Below are 18,812 nucleotides of genomic sequence, written 5' to 3'. Positions count from 1 at the left end.
AGAAAAATCTTTTGTTTAGTTAGAATAAAGTAAAATACTGAGAAGAGATAGCAATTGAGTTGTGTATTTTGTTTAGGATAGTTAGTTTACTTAAAAGGGTAAACTAACATATGACCACTGGTGGAATTTATATGGGGTGATCAATTCTACTGGATGCTTTGGCGGGTTCCTCAGCTAAGTTCTGATAGTGGTGCTAGTTGGATACTCTCGAGGTTTGGGATACCAGGATCATCAAAAAAGGATAAAAAAACAAACCACACAGAAAAACTGTGTCAAAAATAAGAAATACCTCATAGTGTAATTGCAAAATCATAATATGTCTTCAAGTGTAAATTTTTCTATTTTCTATGCCTACAAAATTTTGATTATGATCCAGTCCACAGAAATAGATTAAAAGGTATCAAACATAAATTAAGTAAATTAAAAGGTACAATATTATTAAGAAAACATAAGACCATCTCCAATGAAACACAAAAACTTATTCTATATTTCACTCTATAATAGAGTTACTCTATAAATAGAGTGAGTTATAGAATAATGTTGATTTTCTAATATAGAGTGAAAATCAACATTACTCTATAATTCACTATATTTATAGAGTAATTATATTATAGAGTGAACAATTGAAGCAAATCCAACTCTATAATAGAATTATTCTATTTTAAAATAAAATATAGAGTGAATTTTTGTGTACTACTGGAGATGCCCTAATCCAAAACCTACACAAGATTATTTAAGAAAATAAAAAGTACCAAACATAATTTAGGTGAAATAAATACAAAAGTGAGCTAATAGCATCTTTATTGCATGTAAACACACATCAAATCAGATCAAAAAGTCACTAAAGATGCAGCTCTTTCCACTCCAACCGTTTTCTCAATATGTCGGCAGATATATATCTATTAATGGGAGCACAGTCTATAGTATAACTTTAAAACCATAGAGAAAATCGGGCAGTAGTCTCCTTTAGGATTTCTAGTATGTCCTTCAGTGCTCCATACCAAGACATACTCTAGCCGAGGGGGTTTTTAGTATGTCCACTTCTCCATAAGTAGCTTAGCTGGTTGGACAATATGAACTTAGTGGCTGCTTCAAATGTCATTCTGCAAAAAGGAGAAGTTGACTGTGCAACTCTTCCCATATCACTTGACGATCACCAGAATAAGCCACTGTGCACCGTTACATCTTTCCAGCATTTTGGATTTACAAACTTCTTCGCTGTGTAAGAAAATGCATAAACCAACCTTTAGAATGAGCTAGGGCTTACCACACAGATCAGTCATAAGGGCAACAGCTTTAAGAAAGTGTGTAAACCAACCTTCTGTCTTCTCATCCTCATCATCCATCTCATGGTCATTTACTCCACTAGTGACGATGGTTCGTTCTTCTCATCGTCACAACTTTCCTCATAACCCTGCTCATCTGTTGCTTGCTTCTTACGTTTCTGTGCATCTTCATCAAGATCATCAGCCTCTATACCCTCACCGTCATCATCCTCATCTTTACTTTGCTTTCAACTAACAGAATCATTATTATCCGTGTCTTTCTCAACCTTTATGCAGCTGGTTCTACAGTGCATTTTCATGCGAGTCTCTGTAGCATCTTCCAACTTCCTCAAAAACATAACCTTCATTGTCTCTTTCAATTCTCCTTCAATTATATCAACTTCTACAAGCTAGAATCTTTTCCAAGAATCTTTTGTCTTGTCCAAGAATCTTTTGTAACAACAAATTCTGTCGAATGATTTTAAGAAATAAAGAAAACTAAAAACAGTTTCAAGAAGGAAAGTCTTAAGAATCAATCCCATATTCCAATCAAATAATAGAAAGTTACACAAGGACTACATTACACTTTACATCAAACGACTAAGAGACATAGGCTGAGTAAATCGTATTAGTAATAGTAGTAGCTGAACACTGATACGGTTCTTGTCTTGTTTGTTGTATAATATGTTACTACTGTTAGATCCATCTTTTTACTTATTTTCTATTTGGGATGATGATCCTGCGTGGTGATGGTCATTTGGCTTGGCTGGGGTCGAACGTTCTGACTGAGAGGAACGGATAAGTATCTGCATACAGAGAGTGATGATACCTAGACCAAGCGCCGACAACGCCATGCCTTTCCATGAGGAACAGAGATTTGACCAGTGTAAGAATTTCATTGCTCCGAGAGTTAGTATGCAGGCCCATGATAGAACCACCTGAAAGAAAAGATGAAAAGATTATTTTGAGTTTTTTTATGGATGGATACAAGAGATGTTTTGAGAGACTCACTGCAAGAGACTTTATGGGACGGCCAATGTTCTGTTCTTGCTGACCCGGGAAAGTGTCTGCAGCTATGTGTTCGTCTAACAGTGCATCCTGTACCACAGAACCGAGATGAGAGTGTGTCCAAAACGAAATATTCTCTATCAAATCTTAACCAAGTATGTTGCCAACAACCAAGAAGTGGAAATATTCAGTAAACATATAATATTTACCTTAGCCACAAACTGATCTGTGCACCACTGTGCAATTGCCTCATCTGATTCAGGCAAGTCTTTCATCGAGTGACGCTTTATGTGAACATGTACCTGAAACCAGCAGCAATGGTTTGGGGGGGGGGGAATGGATAATGAAGTAAATACTATGAAATATGGTGTGAGACGAGAGCAAGATGTAAGTAATAAATGTTACTTAACGAAGATCTATTTTCATATTTTTATTTGCTTACCACAGAAGGTTGTCCTTTGAATAGTCTTAGCATTGTTGGGGGTGGAGAAGTTTTAGGAATAGCCACGGTCATATCATAAATGGATGGGACAAATGAACGCATATTACTAACAGACGACACAAAACCCTGAAATAGTGACCACCAAGTCGATGTGATGAAAACATAAGTATAAAAAGATTCAAACAAATAATATTCCAACTTACTTTGGTACGAGGAATCAAGACATTACGAGGGATAGGCAACTCAGACGAAGCTGCGTACTCTTGTGCTGCTTTAAGTTTTGTCTCTGTAAAGCGGGTTCCCTCCACAAAAAGAGCTAACCAGAAAGGTTGAGGGAAGTCGCTCAAGCGTCGAAGACCTGACTATAATTTAGATACACACACATAGTCATAGTCTGGAAATGAAGATTCTGCATCTTCATGGTTATTTAGAAGCAAAAACTAAATTAGGTGCACAAGAAGAATATAGACACATACCTTTATAGTGTTTTCATCCTTTGCCCAATTTCTTTCCAGAAATAAATATTCCGAGAACCACATTGACCAGCCTATGACCTATATATGTGTGACAATTCTATGTTTATGAATACTTTAAAGTATGTGACAGAATAAGAAGGAGAAGAGGTGTTATTAAATTTTTAACTTAAAGCAGATCATAAGAGATACAATTCAAGATTACTATTTTTTAAAAAAAAAATAGCAGATCAGTAAACTTAATAAATTCACATACTGGAAGAAATTTGGAAGACTTCTTGGTTACAGCTAATGCGCTTCCCAGGCAACCTGACCTCTGCAAGAAAAAGATATACGAAACAATAAATTAAAAGATGTAAGCAGCATACATGGACTCTTTTAGAGCAGATATGATGCTATATTCTTTCCTATCTCATCAGTTGATTTATTGGGCACTGTAACCTTCTACTAAGAGAATCTATATTCACTAAAAACTAGAAAGCAACACTTGATCCCAGTGCACATACTATACTAGCTAGTTCACGAAGAAGTCTATGTTCATGAGACCCATTAATTCATACAAGCAAAAACGATTGTCTAGGAGCAAGACACATGAAAACCTGAGATTAAATCATGTACCTGAGCCAGAATCCATCCAACAAGCCAATCAATATCACTTCGGTGATTACAAACGACAAGAGCATGTTCTTTGCCTGGAACAAAAGTATAGAAACAGTCACTGAAGTTACACATTTGTATACATATATAGGATCTTTCAATATTTTTTGATTCCCGATAAGCAGAAACTTACCCATTCGATTAAATGTCTCATTATCAGCGAAAACTTTGATCTAGTGCAAAAAAAAAGAAAGTCTCAGAGGAAGTCATATAACTTAAAGAAAAATATCTACATGAGGTAATGTGTACACTAATCTCACTCTGTTCCTTGACTTACATAAGCTACCGTAAAAATGATAATGCACATCTAGTCATATTACTAAATAGGGAAAAGAAGAGGATACCTTTACTCCTGCCCACCAGTCAACGATCCAGACAAGCTCTAGCCACAAGGTTTCTGCAACCACCCGGTTGATTTTTCTGTATGTGTTCTTAGACAGAGGTCTAATGAGTACATAACATATTGCCTGAAATAAAAAAAATAAAAATAATTGTAAACATCAAACTGAAGTAAACCAAGTACAGAGACAGAGGCTCTTCGACACTTATAGAGATGGAGTAACACTTTCCATTATTCTAGAGAATCAATATAAACCTCAAGGAATTTGATACTTAAACCCTAAATATGGAGAAGAGACTATTCAGTGTACGAAACCCTAAAAAGCAGTGAATCAATACAGATAAGGTAGAAAAAGAAGAAGAGAGGTTCACGAGGAGGAGTAACACCTGAAGGAGGTTCACAAGGAGACCGGAGATGAAGAAGAGAAGGCCTAAAGGCACTATTACAGCTGCAGCCATCGCCATGTAAACTAATATGACAGGGAAGGAATCAGCGACGGAGCAAGTTCCAATACCGCAAAACTCGTTCCGAGATTTACGTAAAACTAAACTCGTTCCGAGATTTACGGTAAAACTAAACGGCGAGTTTGAACACCGACCAGCTTGCAAATTTATTGATTTGATTTATATAAGGAGATGATCACGATGACACTTCAACACTTTCTCAACACGGAATGGGCGTTACTCTCATTATTTCAATCTAGCCCCTCAATTTGTTTTATATTTTTTTGGAAGCTTCCGCTATCTCTTATCCCCTATATATTAATTCTCGAGCATTGCAACATTGTTTGATAGCCACGTGTCATTATGAGAATCATTCTCAGAATTGTTAGAGAAATAAGTTGGTCCATCTACAAATATATTATAGTTTTTATTAAATAATTATTAAATTAATTATTAATATACAAAAGAATATTCTCTATTATTTCTTTAAATAAAAGATACGAGACTTCCTAATATGATTGACATATATATCACCATTAATGATTATGAATAATAAAGATTTGATAATAATTTTTTTATCCTCTATACTTTTCATTAAATTTTATTTGTTAAAAGAAATTAAACAATTACATTAAGCATATAATAAAAAAATTATATTTTTTCTTATATGTTATATTTCGAATTTTTTAAAACGACTATAAATTACTAAAAATGGTACAAGCCTCACATTGAAATTTTTTTATCAAAGGTAACTTTTTTTTCAGTTCAGCCCTGAATATTTTTTAATGATTAACTAAATACATCACGTATATAATAGAAAATATTTTGGTTAGAAATTGTTGCATACCCAAAATCAGTATGAACCATCGTCACTTTCGTTTGAAATTTGGTTACAATAAAAATTATATGGTTGGGAAAAAAATTCGAATCCAAATAACCGAACCAAATCCAATCCAGAAAATAGTACAGAACTTTAATCAAATTGGTTAGATATCTCAACATGTTTAAAATTTTGGTATCTAAAAAACTGAAACCGAATCCGATCCGGACCAAAATATTTCGGGTATCCGAGTATGTATATTCGAACCAAATTTATATACTTAAATATATTATGTTTAAAAAAAATAATATCTAAAAGAAATATACAAAATACTTAAGATGCTTTTTAATTGTCCAAAATACTTAGAAATATATAAAAATAGTCAAAATTATATATTTAAAATATTAAAACATTACTCAAAATACCAAAAATACCGAAAATATCTATTCATTTTCTATCCAAATATTTAAGTTAAACCAATTTTTATGTTAAGTTTAAGTATTTTGGTATATATTATTCGAATTTATATGTAACATATTATTTTATTTTTATGTTTTGAGAAACTTAAATTATATATGAACTTTAAGTTTTTAAAAAATTAAATGAGTTATCTGAGCCTAAGCCCAAACCGAACATATAAAGATTCTAACCAAATTTGCAAAGATCCAAACCGAACCTAACCAAACCAAATGATACCTATCCGCATGCCATCTCTAATAAAAATGTAAAAAAATTATTGATAACAAAATATATATTATTTAAAATATTTAGATACAACTTAAAGTTGTTATCATCTAGTAGTTAATTAATTAATCAGATGGACCTTTTTAAAACTCAACTAAGGACTGGTATATTTTTTGTATTAATTATTTTTTAAAAAGTTTAATTTTAATATTTATGTTTTTACTATATATTTATGTTTTTCTTTGTATATAAATATTAATCAAAATTTATTTTATAAAATAATAACAATTGAAAAGTTGATTCGGTGTACATTCGGTTCTTTGTAATCATATGCAGTATGTCCGTTTCTTTGTAATGATATTTGTATAATTTAGTTCTTAACCCACAAATATATGTAAAAAATATTTCTGTAATTTTTTCTTATATGCTAAAGAAATTTAATTTATATATAATTATATAACATATGGTATCCTAACGTAGTAGTTTATATTTACAGAAAAATCATAATTGCATATAAATATAACTGTACTATAATCAAAATATTTGGTGTGTCTCATTTTTGTTTTAATTAATTGTAGTCTTTTAACTTGTTTCATTTTGATCAATTTTTTTTATAATTATTATATAACTATAGAGGTACAAAGGTATTATTACTGTTAGATGAAAACTCGAGCAGAAATTTTATAAATACAACTGCTAGAGAGAAATGTAACTGGTCTTCTTTTTTTTTTTTTCGTTTTTTTGTCAACGTCTTCTTTATTTATCAACAAATGCCACTGGATTTGAAGTCTCACAAAATGGTGATGCTGGCTGCTAGGACTAATCACCTGCTCACCATCTTAGCTCATGTAGTTTGAGAGCTTGATTATGTCCAAAATATTTTTCAAAACAAAATATGCAATAAAAACAATTAATATGATAAAATAAACTCAGATGAGTTCTTTTTACATGGGTGATCGTTTTCTTTGTGACTTTTCCAACTATCGCTTGGGTAACTCAATTCACTTGGCCAATAGCTCCGTCAGTTATTTATATTTTTTTTTTGGAGATTGTTGTATAGGATTGTGGATTTGGAACATTGCAGAAAAATGATTGTCTAGATGCTTCTTGACAGCTTTATGGTTATGGTTCTTGGACCGGCCGGGATATGTAGTCACTACATCTAAAATGTTGGAGATATTTTCATGAGAATCACCAGCATTGTGAGTAATAATGCAACTACTTGAACTTGTAGTTTATTTCCTTAGTATACAACTTCTTAATTTATATCAAATTTTGGAGATTTTCTTCAATCGTTTTCACAAAATGTGTAAGCATAGCGTAGTGTTTGTTGCAATTAAATTGTTATTTTGTGAAATAAAATGATTTGAAATTGTTTATTTATATGGATTTATAAATACAATTGTCAATCTATTGATTCCTCAAGCAAGACCAACGCTTGAAAACCTTTGTGTTCTATTTCCTTGATGGCAGATAAGAAGTCCTTGTCGTTTGATACTTCCATAGAAACATGCGGTTCATGTAATAATAATAGTTGGTCTTCCATCCAACTGATAAGGCTTGTCTTTTTTTTTTGCTGAATCCTTGATTTTTACCTATTGAGAAATTTATGATGTCACTGGCATTGGATACATGATACATCTTCACATTTTTATTTACAAGTTCAATAAACCTTGCTTGGATGAACTGTTTAACATTGTAATATGCATGAATATGTGTACTTGATATTTGATTCATCTATCAGACCTTCATTTAAAACAGAAAATATAAGGAAAATATTTATAGTTTTATGGTAGTACAACCGTTTTCATTTGAAAATAAAAAACAGAAAATATGTTTTAGTAAGAAAATCTAGAATAATAAACGGTTAATATGACTAAGAATATAAGATTAAGAATTTAATGTGAGAGTATAAGTTCAGTTGAGTGTTCTTTACTTGGATGATTTGGTTCTTGGGAGTGTTGCAAACATTAACATTTATAGTTTTATGGTAGTACAACCGTTTTCATTTGAAAATAAAAAACAGAAAATATTGAGCGCCATCTAAGGTCATGTCGTCTGAGATCTTGATTTTGTCAAGAATACTTTTAGTAAGAAAATCTAGAATAATAAACGGTTAATATGACTAAGAATATAAGATTAAGAAGTTAATGTGAGAGTATAAGTTCAGTTGAGTGTTCTTTACTTGGATGATTTGGTTCTTGGGAGTGTTGCAAACATTGCTTAGCTAAATCAATGCCAGAGAGTCTCATGTGGTTATTGGTAGTGATTCAAGTATTCCTTACCTAAATCAGTTTTGTAACTGTTTGACAAAAAAAAAATCAATTTTGTAGCTTTTTCGACTATTTTCTTCGCCTCAAGAGAATATTCTCTAACCGGCTTGGACTGCTAAGAAGTTTTTGATGAATTCAGCGACTGATGCATCAGTGTGAAGGAAACAGTCATCACAAATTTTGTGATAGTGTTATTTCATTAGTATACATTTTCTTTATTTAGATCAACTTATGGAGCTTGTCTTCAACATGCAAATTGTGTAATCATAGTGCAGATTTTGTTGCAACTGAATTGTTGTTTTGTGAAATGAAATGATGTAAAATTGATTTCCTAGATATGATCCATGTATTTGGATGATCTGGTACTTGGCACTGATGTTTTGTAGTCTGTAACTAGTTACAATTTACAGTTCATTCCTTTCATTGTAATTTGCTATATCATTATGATTTCATTTCATGTTAATATTTTAGTGATTTGATGAGGTTTTTCTTTAATTTTGTTTGTAGAAATATTTTCTTATCGTGTGTATACATATATTTACTAAGATGTTAGACCATTCGTTTAGTGCTTAAAAATCCATGAACCCTGCTTGTAAATTGTAACAAATTACAATCTACAAAACAATAACATTGAATTGAAAGCTACATAATGATCCATCGAGACGAGTATAAGTTGTAAAGCGGATAAGTCTGCTTCAAAAATGTTTTCATAAACAAGTTGGTCAGAATTTCAATAAAAAATAGTTGGAACACACTGTCAATCATATCATGTTTAATTCAGTTTAGTTCTTGGCTTCTTGATTTGTGTTTTATAGCCTAGACCGGTTTAGTCTAGGTTTAACTGAAATTCACACGATACTTTCAGTTCAACTGACTGTAACTAGAAAGTATGAAATTTTCAAATGAACACCAAAACTAATAATAACAGATATAAAACCAATTTTGTATGGTTCGGTTTGAAGGATTCTTTGTTAAATCGATTTGTTCTACCCGGTTCGGTACAGCTTGGTTGATCCAGAGAACATATTCCATGAGCCAAAGGACACAACGGTCATTTTAAATCCACCTACCTGAACACAGTTTGAACAAGCTCTTGTCGAGTGCCGGCGAACCCTAACACTTGAAACCGCTGCTTCATCCTCTCTCTCTCTCTCTCCAAAGATGTCTCTATCCTCTCTCTCTCTAAACTCCAAGCCAAGATTCGCCGTCGGAGGTCCATGCCACCGCCGTTATCCTCAACTCCACCACCCTCGTAGCTTCGTTTCCTACTCATCTAAACGCCCAACTGTCTCAGCGTCACTAAGCGTCACCGCTGATTCAACCACCACCGAGCAACCTCTCCAACGAATTGAATCACTGAGTCAAGTCTCAGGTGTGCTAGGTTGCCAGTGGGGAGACGAAGGCAAAGGCAAACTCGTTGACATTTTAGCACAACACTTCGACATCGTCGCTCGCTGTCAGGTAAAAAAGTTCACACCTTTTCTGTCCCTTTCGTTAATCTTAGAGAATCACAAACATTAGTATTGAAAGTTGTTGACTTTGTATAGAGGGCAGTTACAAAGTTTAAGTCTTTGGTTGTTTTGGATTGAAAGCTGTTAATTTTGTATCGAAGGCAGTTACAAAGTTTAAGTCTTTGGTTGTTTTGGATTGAAAGCTGTTAACTTTGTATCGAAGGCAGTTACAAAGTTTAAGTCTTTGGTTGTTTGTATTGGAAGTTGTTAACTTTGTATAGAGGGCAGTTACAAAGTTTAAGTCTTTGGTTGTTTTGGATTGAAAGTTGTTAACTTTGTATCGAAGGCAGTTGCAAAGTTTAAGTCTTTCTCTGTTTTGGATTGGAAGTTGTTAACTTTGTGTTGAGGGCAGTTGCAAAGTTTAAGTCTTTATCTGTTTTGGTTTGTAAACATAGGGTGGAGCTAATGCTGGGCACACTATATACAACTCAGAGGGAAAGAAGTTTGCTCTTCACCTTGTGCCTTCTGGTATACTCAACGAGGACACCACTTGTGTGATTGGCAACGGAGTTGTGGTTCATTTACCAGGTCTCTTCAAAGAGATTGATGGTTTAGAGTCCAACGGTGTCTCCTGTAAAGGAAGGATCTTGGTCTCAGACCGTGCTCATCTCTTGTTTGATTTCCACCAAGAGGTTGATGGTCTCAGAGAGTCTGAGCTCGCGAAGTCATTCATCGGCACAACCAAGAGAGGAATCGGTCCTTGCTACTCTAGTAAAGTGATAAGGAATGGTATTAGAGTGGGTGATCTCAGGCATATGGATACTTTGCCTCAGAAGCTTGAGGTTTTGCTAGCGGATGCAGCTGCAAGGTTTAAAGGGTTTAAGTATACTCCGGAGATGCTTAAGGAAGAAGTGGAAGCGTATAAGAGATATGCTGAGAGGTTGGAGCCTTATATAACTGACACGGTTCATTTCATGAATGATGCTATTTCTCAGAAGAGGAAGGTTTTGGTAGAAGGTGGTCAAGCTACGATGCTGGACATTGACTTTGGTACTTATCCTTTTGTTACTTCCTCTAGTCCATCAGCTGGTGGGATCTGTACTGGTCTTGGTATTGCTCCAAGAGCTGTTGGTGATCTAATTGGAGTGGTAAGTCTTAATATTATTCACTCATATATTGTAAAGAGACATGAAAGCATTGTGATGGTTCTGTTTTTTTTTTGTCAGGTGAAAGCATACACTACAAGAGTTGGTTCAGGACCATTCCCAACAGAGAATTTAGGACCAGGTGGTGACCTTCTTAGGTTGGCTGGACAGGAGTTTGGCACTACAACTGGTCGTCCTCGTCGATGTGGCTGGCTTGACCTTGTTGCCTTGAGATTCTCTTGCCAAATCAATGGATTTGCATCACTTAATCTCACTAAGCTTGATGTACTTTCTGACCTAGAAGAAATCCAGCTGGGCGTGGCTTATAAAAAGAGTGATGGCACCCGTGTTGACTCCTTCCCTGGTGATCTTCGCCTTCTTGAAGAACTGCAAGTAAAGTGTTGTTCTCTAACATATGTTTGGCTGTCTCAAAAAATTGATATGGCAACTTCTCTAAACTCTTGTTTATATATGTGAAAATGTATGTTAGGTGGAGTATGAAGTGTTGCCTGGATGGAAGTCTGACATATCCTCCATCAGAAACTACGCGGATCTTCCAAAGGCTGCACAGCAATATGTTGAGAGGATTGAAGAACTAGTGGGTGTGCCCATTCATTACATTGGTATTGGACCTGGCCGTGATGCCCTTATATATAAATGAGTTTTAGGTTATACTTTTTTTTTGGCTCTTCCAGACTTAAAGATTTGATGAAGCATCAAAGTTACTTGAGATGTTTACTCGCTTTGTAGTGAGTGACTAATGTATCTGTTGAATTGTTTCTTATATCGGAATGAAGAGGAATAAGGAATTGAGTTTGTTTGAATTCTTGAAGTTTACTTTTTCGTTTTTGATTTTACTGTACATCCTTTTCCACCTGTCAGAAGATCTGTAGACATTGACTGAAAGTCTGAAACGGATAGGACATTCTATAAGATTAGTGTCACGGAGATAATGCCTCTCTCACTCAGATTCTGATTAGTCTTTGGCATTGGAACCTTTCTTAGGGTGCTAATGCATCATGTGATGCGTCTTTTTGTTATTCAGTTTTGTCGTTTTTTTTTCATGACAGCAAGTTTGCGCTGCTGGTCTTTTTAAAGGCAAACATCTTGTTTTACAGGTAGATTTGTTCATACCATCCATGATCTTTATGTACTGTTTGTTATCCATGGTAGGTAAGCTTTTTTGCATGGTTGCATGTACAAAACATATATCATTCTTTTAAGTACTGTGACTTTCACTACTTCTTAGTAACTCTTGAGAAAAAATGAATACCAAAAAAAACAGAACAACTTGTTCATATTCAGAAGTACACTGACTCATTTTATTGCTGCAGAGACTGCACTCTGAGCATATCTCTTTCTATCCATGCAGCTAGCTACACTATTACAAAAACACTAAACCTAACTCAACACGTGTACTTTTGAAACTGATGTGCAACACATCTCTCTCACTCATCTAAGCTTCCACAGAAGTTCCAGATGGAAGGGAAACCTAGATCATCATAGCTTTCGAAATTGCTGAAGTCGAAATGCATAGCTGAGGTTTCACTTCCTGGCATCTCATCAATCACAGTCTCACTGCCTAGACTCTGATCTGTGAAAGGACTTACATTTTCTTCTTGTTCTTTCCATGGTGGAGTGTACTGACATTCTCCTACTTCACTTGCTTCTGCTTGACACTTATCCTTCAAGATCCCCATCTGCTGAAGAAACTCGTTCAGGTCCACCTCTGGTTTCTTCTGCTCATCAAGAAGGTTAATAGAGGATTGAGATAGAAGTCCGTTTTTCTTTAGCTCATCTAGTCTTTGCTGGATAACGTGAAGGCTAGGCTGAGCATTCACGTTAAGCAAACCACGAGAAGGGAACATAGAGATGAACTTCCTTGAAGGCACCCATTTGAACCTCTGAGTTTTGTTGACAGGAGGCCCTTGTTTCTGCTGAAGATGAGGTAAGTTGAGATAAGCGTCTTGGCCATAGAGTTTCAACGCTGCTTTGTCATAAGCCATGGCTGCTTCTTCAGCAGTAGCGAAAGAACCAAGCCAGAGTCTTGCCCTCTTCTTGGGTTCTCTGATCTCAGCCACCCATTTTCCCCACGTTCTTTGCCTGACTCCTCGGTACCGACAAAGAGCGTTTTGAGGACCGCCTTTCCCACGAGCAGGACCTTTCTTCCATTGCTTCATTGAGGATGGCTTCTCCATTTTTGGTGTTGCAGAGAGTGAAGGAGAAAGAAGAGAGGATGTTTTGATAATGAGAAACTTAGAAAGAGTTGAGTGTTTAAATAGTGTCACGGTTCACTTCACTTCACTTCACAGAGAATTTTTTATTTTTTTTCACCCGCGCATGTGACCGTTGCTTTCTTCTGTTATTTTCAGAGAGAGAAAAAGAAGTCTGATGTCTTCTTCTTTTCTTGTCGGAAAAGATTTTTAAAAATAATCCTTAGTTTTTGTAGATATCAAATTATATTTCAAAAAGTAGTAGTAATGCCATATTGCTATCCACTTTGATGATTGAAATTTCACACTCGTGGCAATTCATTAGAGACGATAGGCATATTCTGATATTTCCATTCGTTTTCGATTTTACATTTTGAAAAGTAATATTTACCCTTTGAAACTTTGTTTTCACCTGTTCGGTTAAAGCTTGGCACATTTCAATATATTTTTCACTTGTGTTGATAAGAATTTTTTTTTAAACAGTTCAGCCAGATTTTTTTTATTAATAAGAAATTCTGATCCGGATCTCAAAACAGTAACAATATTGAATGTCAATTTTATCTGTTTGGTGTAAAAGAATACACTGATCAAACTATAATTGAGCAAAAGAAAAGTGTAAGCATTTTTTATTGGTTCTGATTCAATTGGAAAAACTTTAATAAAAATAACTTCGTAAATTTAAATTTTCTCAATTCTGTTGCGTCGTTCATTACGAAACCATGATACCAATAAAACCAATATATTTTTTCTCCAAAAAAAACCAATATAATAAATTATTTAAATTTTGATTTTGTTATTGTGTGGCGATTCAAATGTTGGAATATATATTGTTAAAATTTTGTGAATATAGTCAATTCACATTGCTGCAAACATAATTGAGACGAATTTCTCTAACTTTTGATTGTAATTGTTCATTTGGATTCATTTTAGTTATGTGCAATGTTATTAGAGTGATATATAGTGAGACAAATGTAAAGGTGTTCTGAGGAGGAGAATTGGACTGAAGCGAGAAAAGAGAGGCAAAGTCACGAGCCACACACACACACACACACACACAAGAATCACGTGTTCTGTCGTGAGGATGTACTCGAAAGTGTTTTTAGAGATTCTTCAGATTTATTCGCCGCTCCCTTCATCTATATCCCATGCTCATTCCCCACATCCTACTAATGACCATGTTGCTTATTGAAATCCATTTACTGTACTTATTAGTAAAATAAAAGTGATTATACATTACACTAGACAATTATTTTTTATTTGACCGTATGGTCATACTCAAGACTATGTGAATTTGCAAAATAATTGGTCTATATATATGCAATCAAGTATTATATTTGTAATCCATTTCCATTGTGTTGCCCCAAGCTCCAAACAGTTTCTTTATTGTATCTATTAAACGTAAGTTCTTTATAATTGGAAATCTAGAATGCATGTTGTTTGTGAAACTTGGAATTACTGAACGTGTCGATTCGATTTACTTGAATAGAATCTTCAAAATTAAATTATAAAATAGAAACAATAAAAATAAAAAGGTAAAACTATTAAAAGTAAAAACTTTCTTATTTTTAAAGTTTAACATAAAACATAATTTTAACACATCAAAATTTATAGATTAAATTTTAAGTTCGAAGTTCGAAGTGTTCAACTTTATACAATAAGATTTTGTAATACTAATTGGTTATGGTAGGCTTAATTTAGCTCAGTGCACATTCACTTTTAGTAGCAACTTCTAGCAGAACATAAACAGTTTATACGACATTAAATAAAATAAAGTTTTAAATTGATACTTCTTTTTTGCTTAAAAGCTAATTTTCCATGAGAAAAATACAAAAAAAAATGATTAGGCTCATCGCTTGCTACAAATGCCACATACATCTACATACTAATGTTGACAAAAAAAAAACATCTACATACTAATTTCTTTCTCACGTGACACACAAAATGGAGAGAAGGTAAAATATATAATAAATAATATATATGTATACAATCTGATCTTAGTGAAGAAAAAGACATTATGAGAGGGGGAGGGGGGTGACAATAGCTTATCAAAGACTTCACGTACGTCTTGAGGAGGATCTGACAAAGAGCTTTGGACAAAACTGATCTTACTTCGAGTAAGTCCTTCTGATATGTGTTCCAGTATCACGTCTTCACTCACCATAACTGATGCCATCAGTTTTACACCAGAGAGCTTCTCCTACACAAAACAAATATATATATGTCACGAGCATAACGTGACTAGTTTCATGTGGAAAGAAAACAACACTTCACAATATCGTTTCTGTGACTTGTCTTCTGGTACCTTTTGGGATCCGTGTTCAAGAAACCTTAGGGCAAGTTTCAGTAGATCAGATGCATAAGAGAGAAGTTTATAATTTAGATGGTATATGACAGGAATAGGACCTGTATACAATCTGCTCGAACCTCAAAGCGCAGGTATGAACTGCATTAGATTAAAACAAGTTACAAACAGATTTAACGGAATTCAAAATGAGTGCAAGCAGTCAAAAAGTACTTTGAGGAAATGAATTAACAAGAGGTGGAACCGTGGAAGAACTTTTCGGGCAAAACATCTTCTTTGCAGACTCAGGGAGCATTTGAGAAGTACTGATAATAACGTTTGGCATGCATAGACGAAATGGAATAGGAATGGGCTTTTCACCAATTTAGTGTTCAGTTTTCGGCTTCAGGATAGATAAGCAGTCAGTTTTGTCTTCAATTAAACAATGAATCATGTAACTTAGGGCAGAGTTACTTGACGTATCAATACCTACAGAATCAGGATAGGATTTAGGGCCTGACTGGTGTAACCGCAGCGGTTGCGGTTGCGGTTGCGGGAGTTTGCGGGTGCAGATGGTTGTGGTTTTAAGCGTTTTCTAGAGATTTGTACGACTGGTACAACTGTTAGAAATTATTGCGTTTGTGGGACTCTTATGACTGGTAAACTACCAAATGCAACATCTGTTAAATAATAATTTAACAATATTTACATTTTATGTAATTATAAAAAATATTAAAATCATAATAATATGATAAATATAAAATTTATATTTATAAAATCATATTATTCAATTTTAAAAATTTATAGAAAATATTTTAGTTTTGAATTTTTATAATATAAATTGAAATATAATATGAATACATTTTACAATTTCTATTATTTCAATTGAAAATTTTTATTGGATATTTTTAGTATTATTTTTATTTATTCTGTTTTAAAAAAAAAATTTACCATCCCGCAACCGCAAACGCTAGCTGGAACCAGCTTTTAATTTTAAGAGGTTCGGAGCGGTTTGAAGCGATTTGTAGCGTTTTCTGTGATTGTTTCGAAATGCCAACAACCGCTATGAACCGCAAAATCTGCGTTTGCGGGTGGTAACGGGAAAACCAGTCAGCCCGTTAATGCAGGTCTGAAAAACAAGATCAGCACGACAGACATACAACAGCAATACTAAACGACGGTTGTTGCGGACTTGCGGTTCAAGCACACGGCGTCATTTATAGTTACGCTTTACGACGTCGTAAATGACTAGAACCAAGGCGGAGTCTTTGATTCTAAATCCACGTGGGGAATTATTATTGGTACATTTACTGTTTGACTGCCACATATACCATTGAATAGTTTAGGTAAACCTGAGAATCTGAGATACATACACACGGCGTCGTTTCTAGCTATGCTTTAAGACGTCGTAAGGCACTCGTAAGTGTCTGAAGCTAAAGTACACGTGGACAATAATTAGTGGCTCGTATAGAGTGAACTGAGAGACTCTCTCGCTTCAGTATTATCGCCGCCGCGTCCTCCTCCTCCGGTGCGATTCACTCAGAGATATGGCCACCGTCACATCCAACACACCGCCTAAATCCTTCTCCCTCTCCATCTCCAACCCTCTCAAACCCCTAACCCCCAAATCTCCATCCCTTCGCTTCCCACCTCGCAACAATCATCACCGTTTATCCATAAACGCCGCCGTATCGTCACCGCCTCCAAACTCACCTTCACCGGACTACAGATTCGAGATCCTCTCCGAGTCCCTACCCTTCATCCAAAAATTCCGAGGCAAAACCATCGTCGTCAAGTACGGCGGCGCGGCCATGACCTCCCCGGAGCTCAAAGCCTCCGTCGTAAGCGACCTCGTCCTCCTCGCGTGCGTCGGTCTCCGACCCATCCTCGTCCACGGCGGAGGTCCCGACATCAACCGCTACCTGAAACAGCTCAACATCCCTGCCGAGTTCCGTGACGGGCTCCGCGTCACCGACGCCACCACGATGGAGATCGTCTCCATGGTTCTCGTCGGAAAAGTGAACAAGAATCTCGTTTCTCTGATCAACGCCGCCGGAGCCACAGCGGTGGGGCTGTCGGGACACGACGGTCGTCTTCTCACCGCGAGGCCGGTTCCTAACTCGGATCAGTTAGGTTTTGTCGGAGAAGTCGCGAGGGTTGATCCGAGCGTGCTGCGTCCGCTCGTTGGTTCCGGTTACATTCCGGTGATTGCATCCGTGGCTGCTGATGAGGCTGGACAGGCTTATAACATCAATGCGGATACGGTGGCGGGGGAGCTCGCGGCGGCGCTTGGAGCTGAGAAGCTGATTCTGTTGACGGATGTGGCCGGGATATTGGAGGATAGAGAGGATGTGGGGAGCTTGGTGAAGGAGATTGATATAAAGGGAGTGAAGAAGATGATTGAAGATGGGAAAGTTGGTGGTGGGATGATTCCTAAGGTGAAGTGTTGTATAAGGTCTCTTGCACAGGGAGTGAAGACAGCTAGTATTATTGATGGGAGGAGACAGCATTCTCTGCTTCATGAGATTATGTCTGATGAAGGAGCTGGTACTATGATTACTGGGTGATCCAAAATCAAGTGAGAATGCCCATGATTGTCTTATGAGACTCTAAACATTTTGTTGGCAGCTCTTGTGGTTCTATGATTATGTCTTTAAAGTTTACGTTTTGGGATAGAGAAAGCTATCATGAGTCTTAGAAAACATTTTTGTTGGCAGCTCTTTTGGTTGTATGATTTTTCTTAGTCTTGAAAGTTTACGTTTTTGGATACAATAAGTTGTTCTGTTGCTTAGCTATGTTACTGTTTATAGATTTGTCAACCTATCTGATTCAAGCAAATAAACAGTGCTGGCATATAGGTTCAGTTAGTAGTGGCAATTGATTTTTTTTGCCATAGCCGATCCAAGTTGTTTGGTATAGAATATAGATAGATACACTCTTGCTCAGAAGAATATATCTTAGTTAGATCTTTCATGGTTTGGTTAGTTGCTGATTTTAAATGGCTCATATGTGGAGATAGATAGGATTATATAGGAGAGGAGAGAAAAAAACCGACATGACTAATTGGTTAACATCTTTAGAGGCTTGGCCTCCCAAGGTTAACTATTTCTGGACTCAGAGCCCCCACAAACTTTGAATTGTAGTACCAAGTTTAACTATCTGGCTCACTTGACCCAGATGAAATGTTGTTGGGTTGGCCCAAGAAAGATACTTTTAACTGCATGTGAGAGCCACGCTTGTCAATTTGGTATTACAGATCACAGAGTGACACTTGACAAGTGTGTGGTGGAGCAGGAATGGATCATGGGTGTCGTCTT

General features: G+C 35.6%; 4 protein-coding genes across 4 annotated transcripts; 2 read left to right on the top strand and 2 right to left on the bottom strand.

The window, feature by feature from the left end:
- Positions 1 to 1,759: 1,759 nt before the first annotated feature.
- LOC108830877 (1-acyl-sn-glycerol-3-phosphate acyltransferase 2-like) lies at positions 1,760 to 4,805 on the bottom strand. Its single transcript, XM_018604446.2, has 11 exons — positions 4,572 to 4,805; positions 4,190 to 4,312; positions 3,979 to 4,018; positions 3,807 to 3,880; positions 3,445 to 3,504; positions 3,192 to 3,269; positions 2,919 to 3,077; positions 2,716 to 2,841; positions 2,483 to 2,575; positions 2,277 to 2,363; positions 1,760 to 2,203 (listed from the first exon to the last, which is right to left on the bottom strand). The coding sequence occupies exons 1-11, from the start codon at positions 4,647 to 4,649 to the stop codon at positions 1,976 to 1,978; spliced, it is 1,146 nt and encodes a 381-aa protein (XP_018459948.1). The 5' UTR covers positions 4,650 to 4,805; the 3' UTR covers positions 1,760 to 1,975.
- A 4,663-nt stretch (positions 4,806 to 9,468) lies between these two features.
- Positions 9,469 to 11,827, top strand: LOC108830881 (adenylosuccinate synthetase, chloroplastic). The gene is made up of 4 exons (XM_057009595.1): positions 9,469 to 9,866; positions 10,312 to 11,004; positions 11,083 to 11,394; positions 11,492 to 11,827. The coding sequence occupies exons 1-4, from the start codon at positions 9,567 to 9,569 to the stop codon at positions 11,660 to 11,662; spliced, it is 1,476 nt and encodes a 491-aa protein (XP_056865575.1). The 5' UTR covers positions 9,469 to 9,566; the 3' UTR covers positions 11,663 to 11,827.
- Positions 11,828 to 12,271: 444 nt separating this feature from the next.
- Positions 12,272 to 13,258, bottom strand: LOC108832034 (dehydration-responsive element-binding protein 2F-like). Its single transcript, XM_057009596.1, has one exon. It carries the CDS (start codon positions 13,197 to 13,199, stop codon positions 12,450 to 12,452), a length of 750 nt encoding a protein of 249 aa, XP_056865576.1. The 5' UTR covers positions 13,200 to 13,258; the 3' UTR covers positions 12,272 to 12,449.
- A 3,627-nt stretch (positions 13,259 to 16,885) lies between these two features.
- On the top strand, positions 16,886 to 18,282 carry LOC108832044 (acetylglutamate kinase, chloroplastic-like). Its single transcript, XM_018605539.2, has one exon. The coding sequence runs from the start codon at positions 17,043 to 17,045 to the stop codon at positions 18,060 to 18,062; it is 1,020 nt and encodes a 339-aa protein (XP_018461041.2). The 5' UTR covers positions 16,886 to 17,042; the 3' UTR covers positions 18,063 to 18,282.
- Positions 18,283 to 18,812: the final 530 nt, after the last annotated feature.

Source organism: Raphanus sativus, chromosome 4 (assembly GCF_000801105.2).
Source record: "Raphanus sativus cultivar WK10039 chromosome 4, ASM80110v3, whole genome shotgun sequence".
In the NCBI taxonomy this organism is placed as follows: domain Eukaryota; kingdom Viridiplantae; phylum Streptophyta; class Magnoliopsida; order Brassicales; family Brassicaceae; genus Raphanus; species Raphanus sativus.
Note: the sequence above shows the minus strand (reverse complement) of the source record. Positions and strands in the feature narration are given on the sequence as shown.

Bases quoted from the DNA above. Each gene is read 5' to 3' on its own strand.
- LOC108832034 (XM_057009596.1), bottom strand. From the start codon at position 13,199: ATGGAGAAGCCATCCTCAATGAAGCAATGGAAGAAAGGTCCTGCTCGT.
- LOC108830881 (XM_057009595.1), top strand. From the start codon at position 9,567: ATGTCTCTATCCTCTCTCTCTCTAAACTCCAAGCCAAGATTCGCCGTC. The intron at 9,867-10,311 runs GTAAAAAAGTTC...TTGTAAACATAG, and splicing joins ACATCGTCGCTCGCTGTCAG to GGTGGAGCTAATGCTGGGCA. The intron at 11,395-11,491 runs GTAAAGTGTTGT...AATGTATGTTAG, and splicing joins GCCTTCTTGAAGAACTGCAA to GTGGAGTATGAAGTGTTGCC.
- LOC108830877 (XM_018604446.2), bottom strand. From the start codon at position 4,649: ATGGCGATGGCTGCAGCTGTAATAGTGCCTTTAGGCCTTCTCTTCTTC. The intron at 2,842-2,918 runs GTAAGTTGGAAT...TCACTATTTCAG, and splicing joins TCTTGATTCCTCGTACCAAA to GGTTTTGTGTCGTCTGTTAG. The intron at 2,576-2,715 runs GTAAGCAAATAA...TGCTGGTTTCAG, and splicing joins TCAAAGGACAACCTTCTGTG to GTACATGTTCACATAAAGCG.
- LOC108832044 (XM_018605539.2), top strand. From the start codon at position 17,043: ATGGCCACCGTCACATCCAACACACCGCCTAAATCCTTCTCCCTCTCC.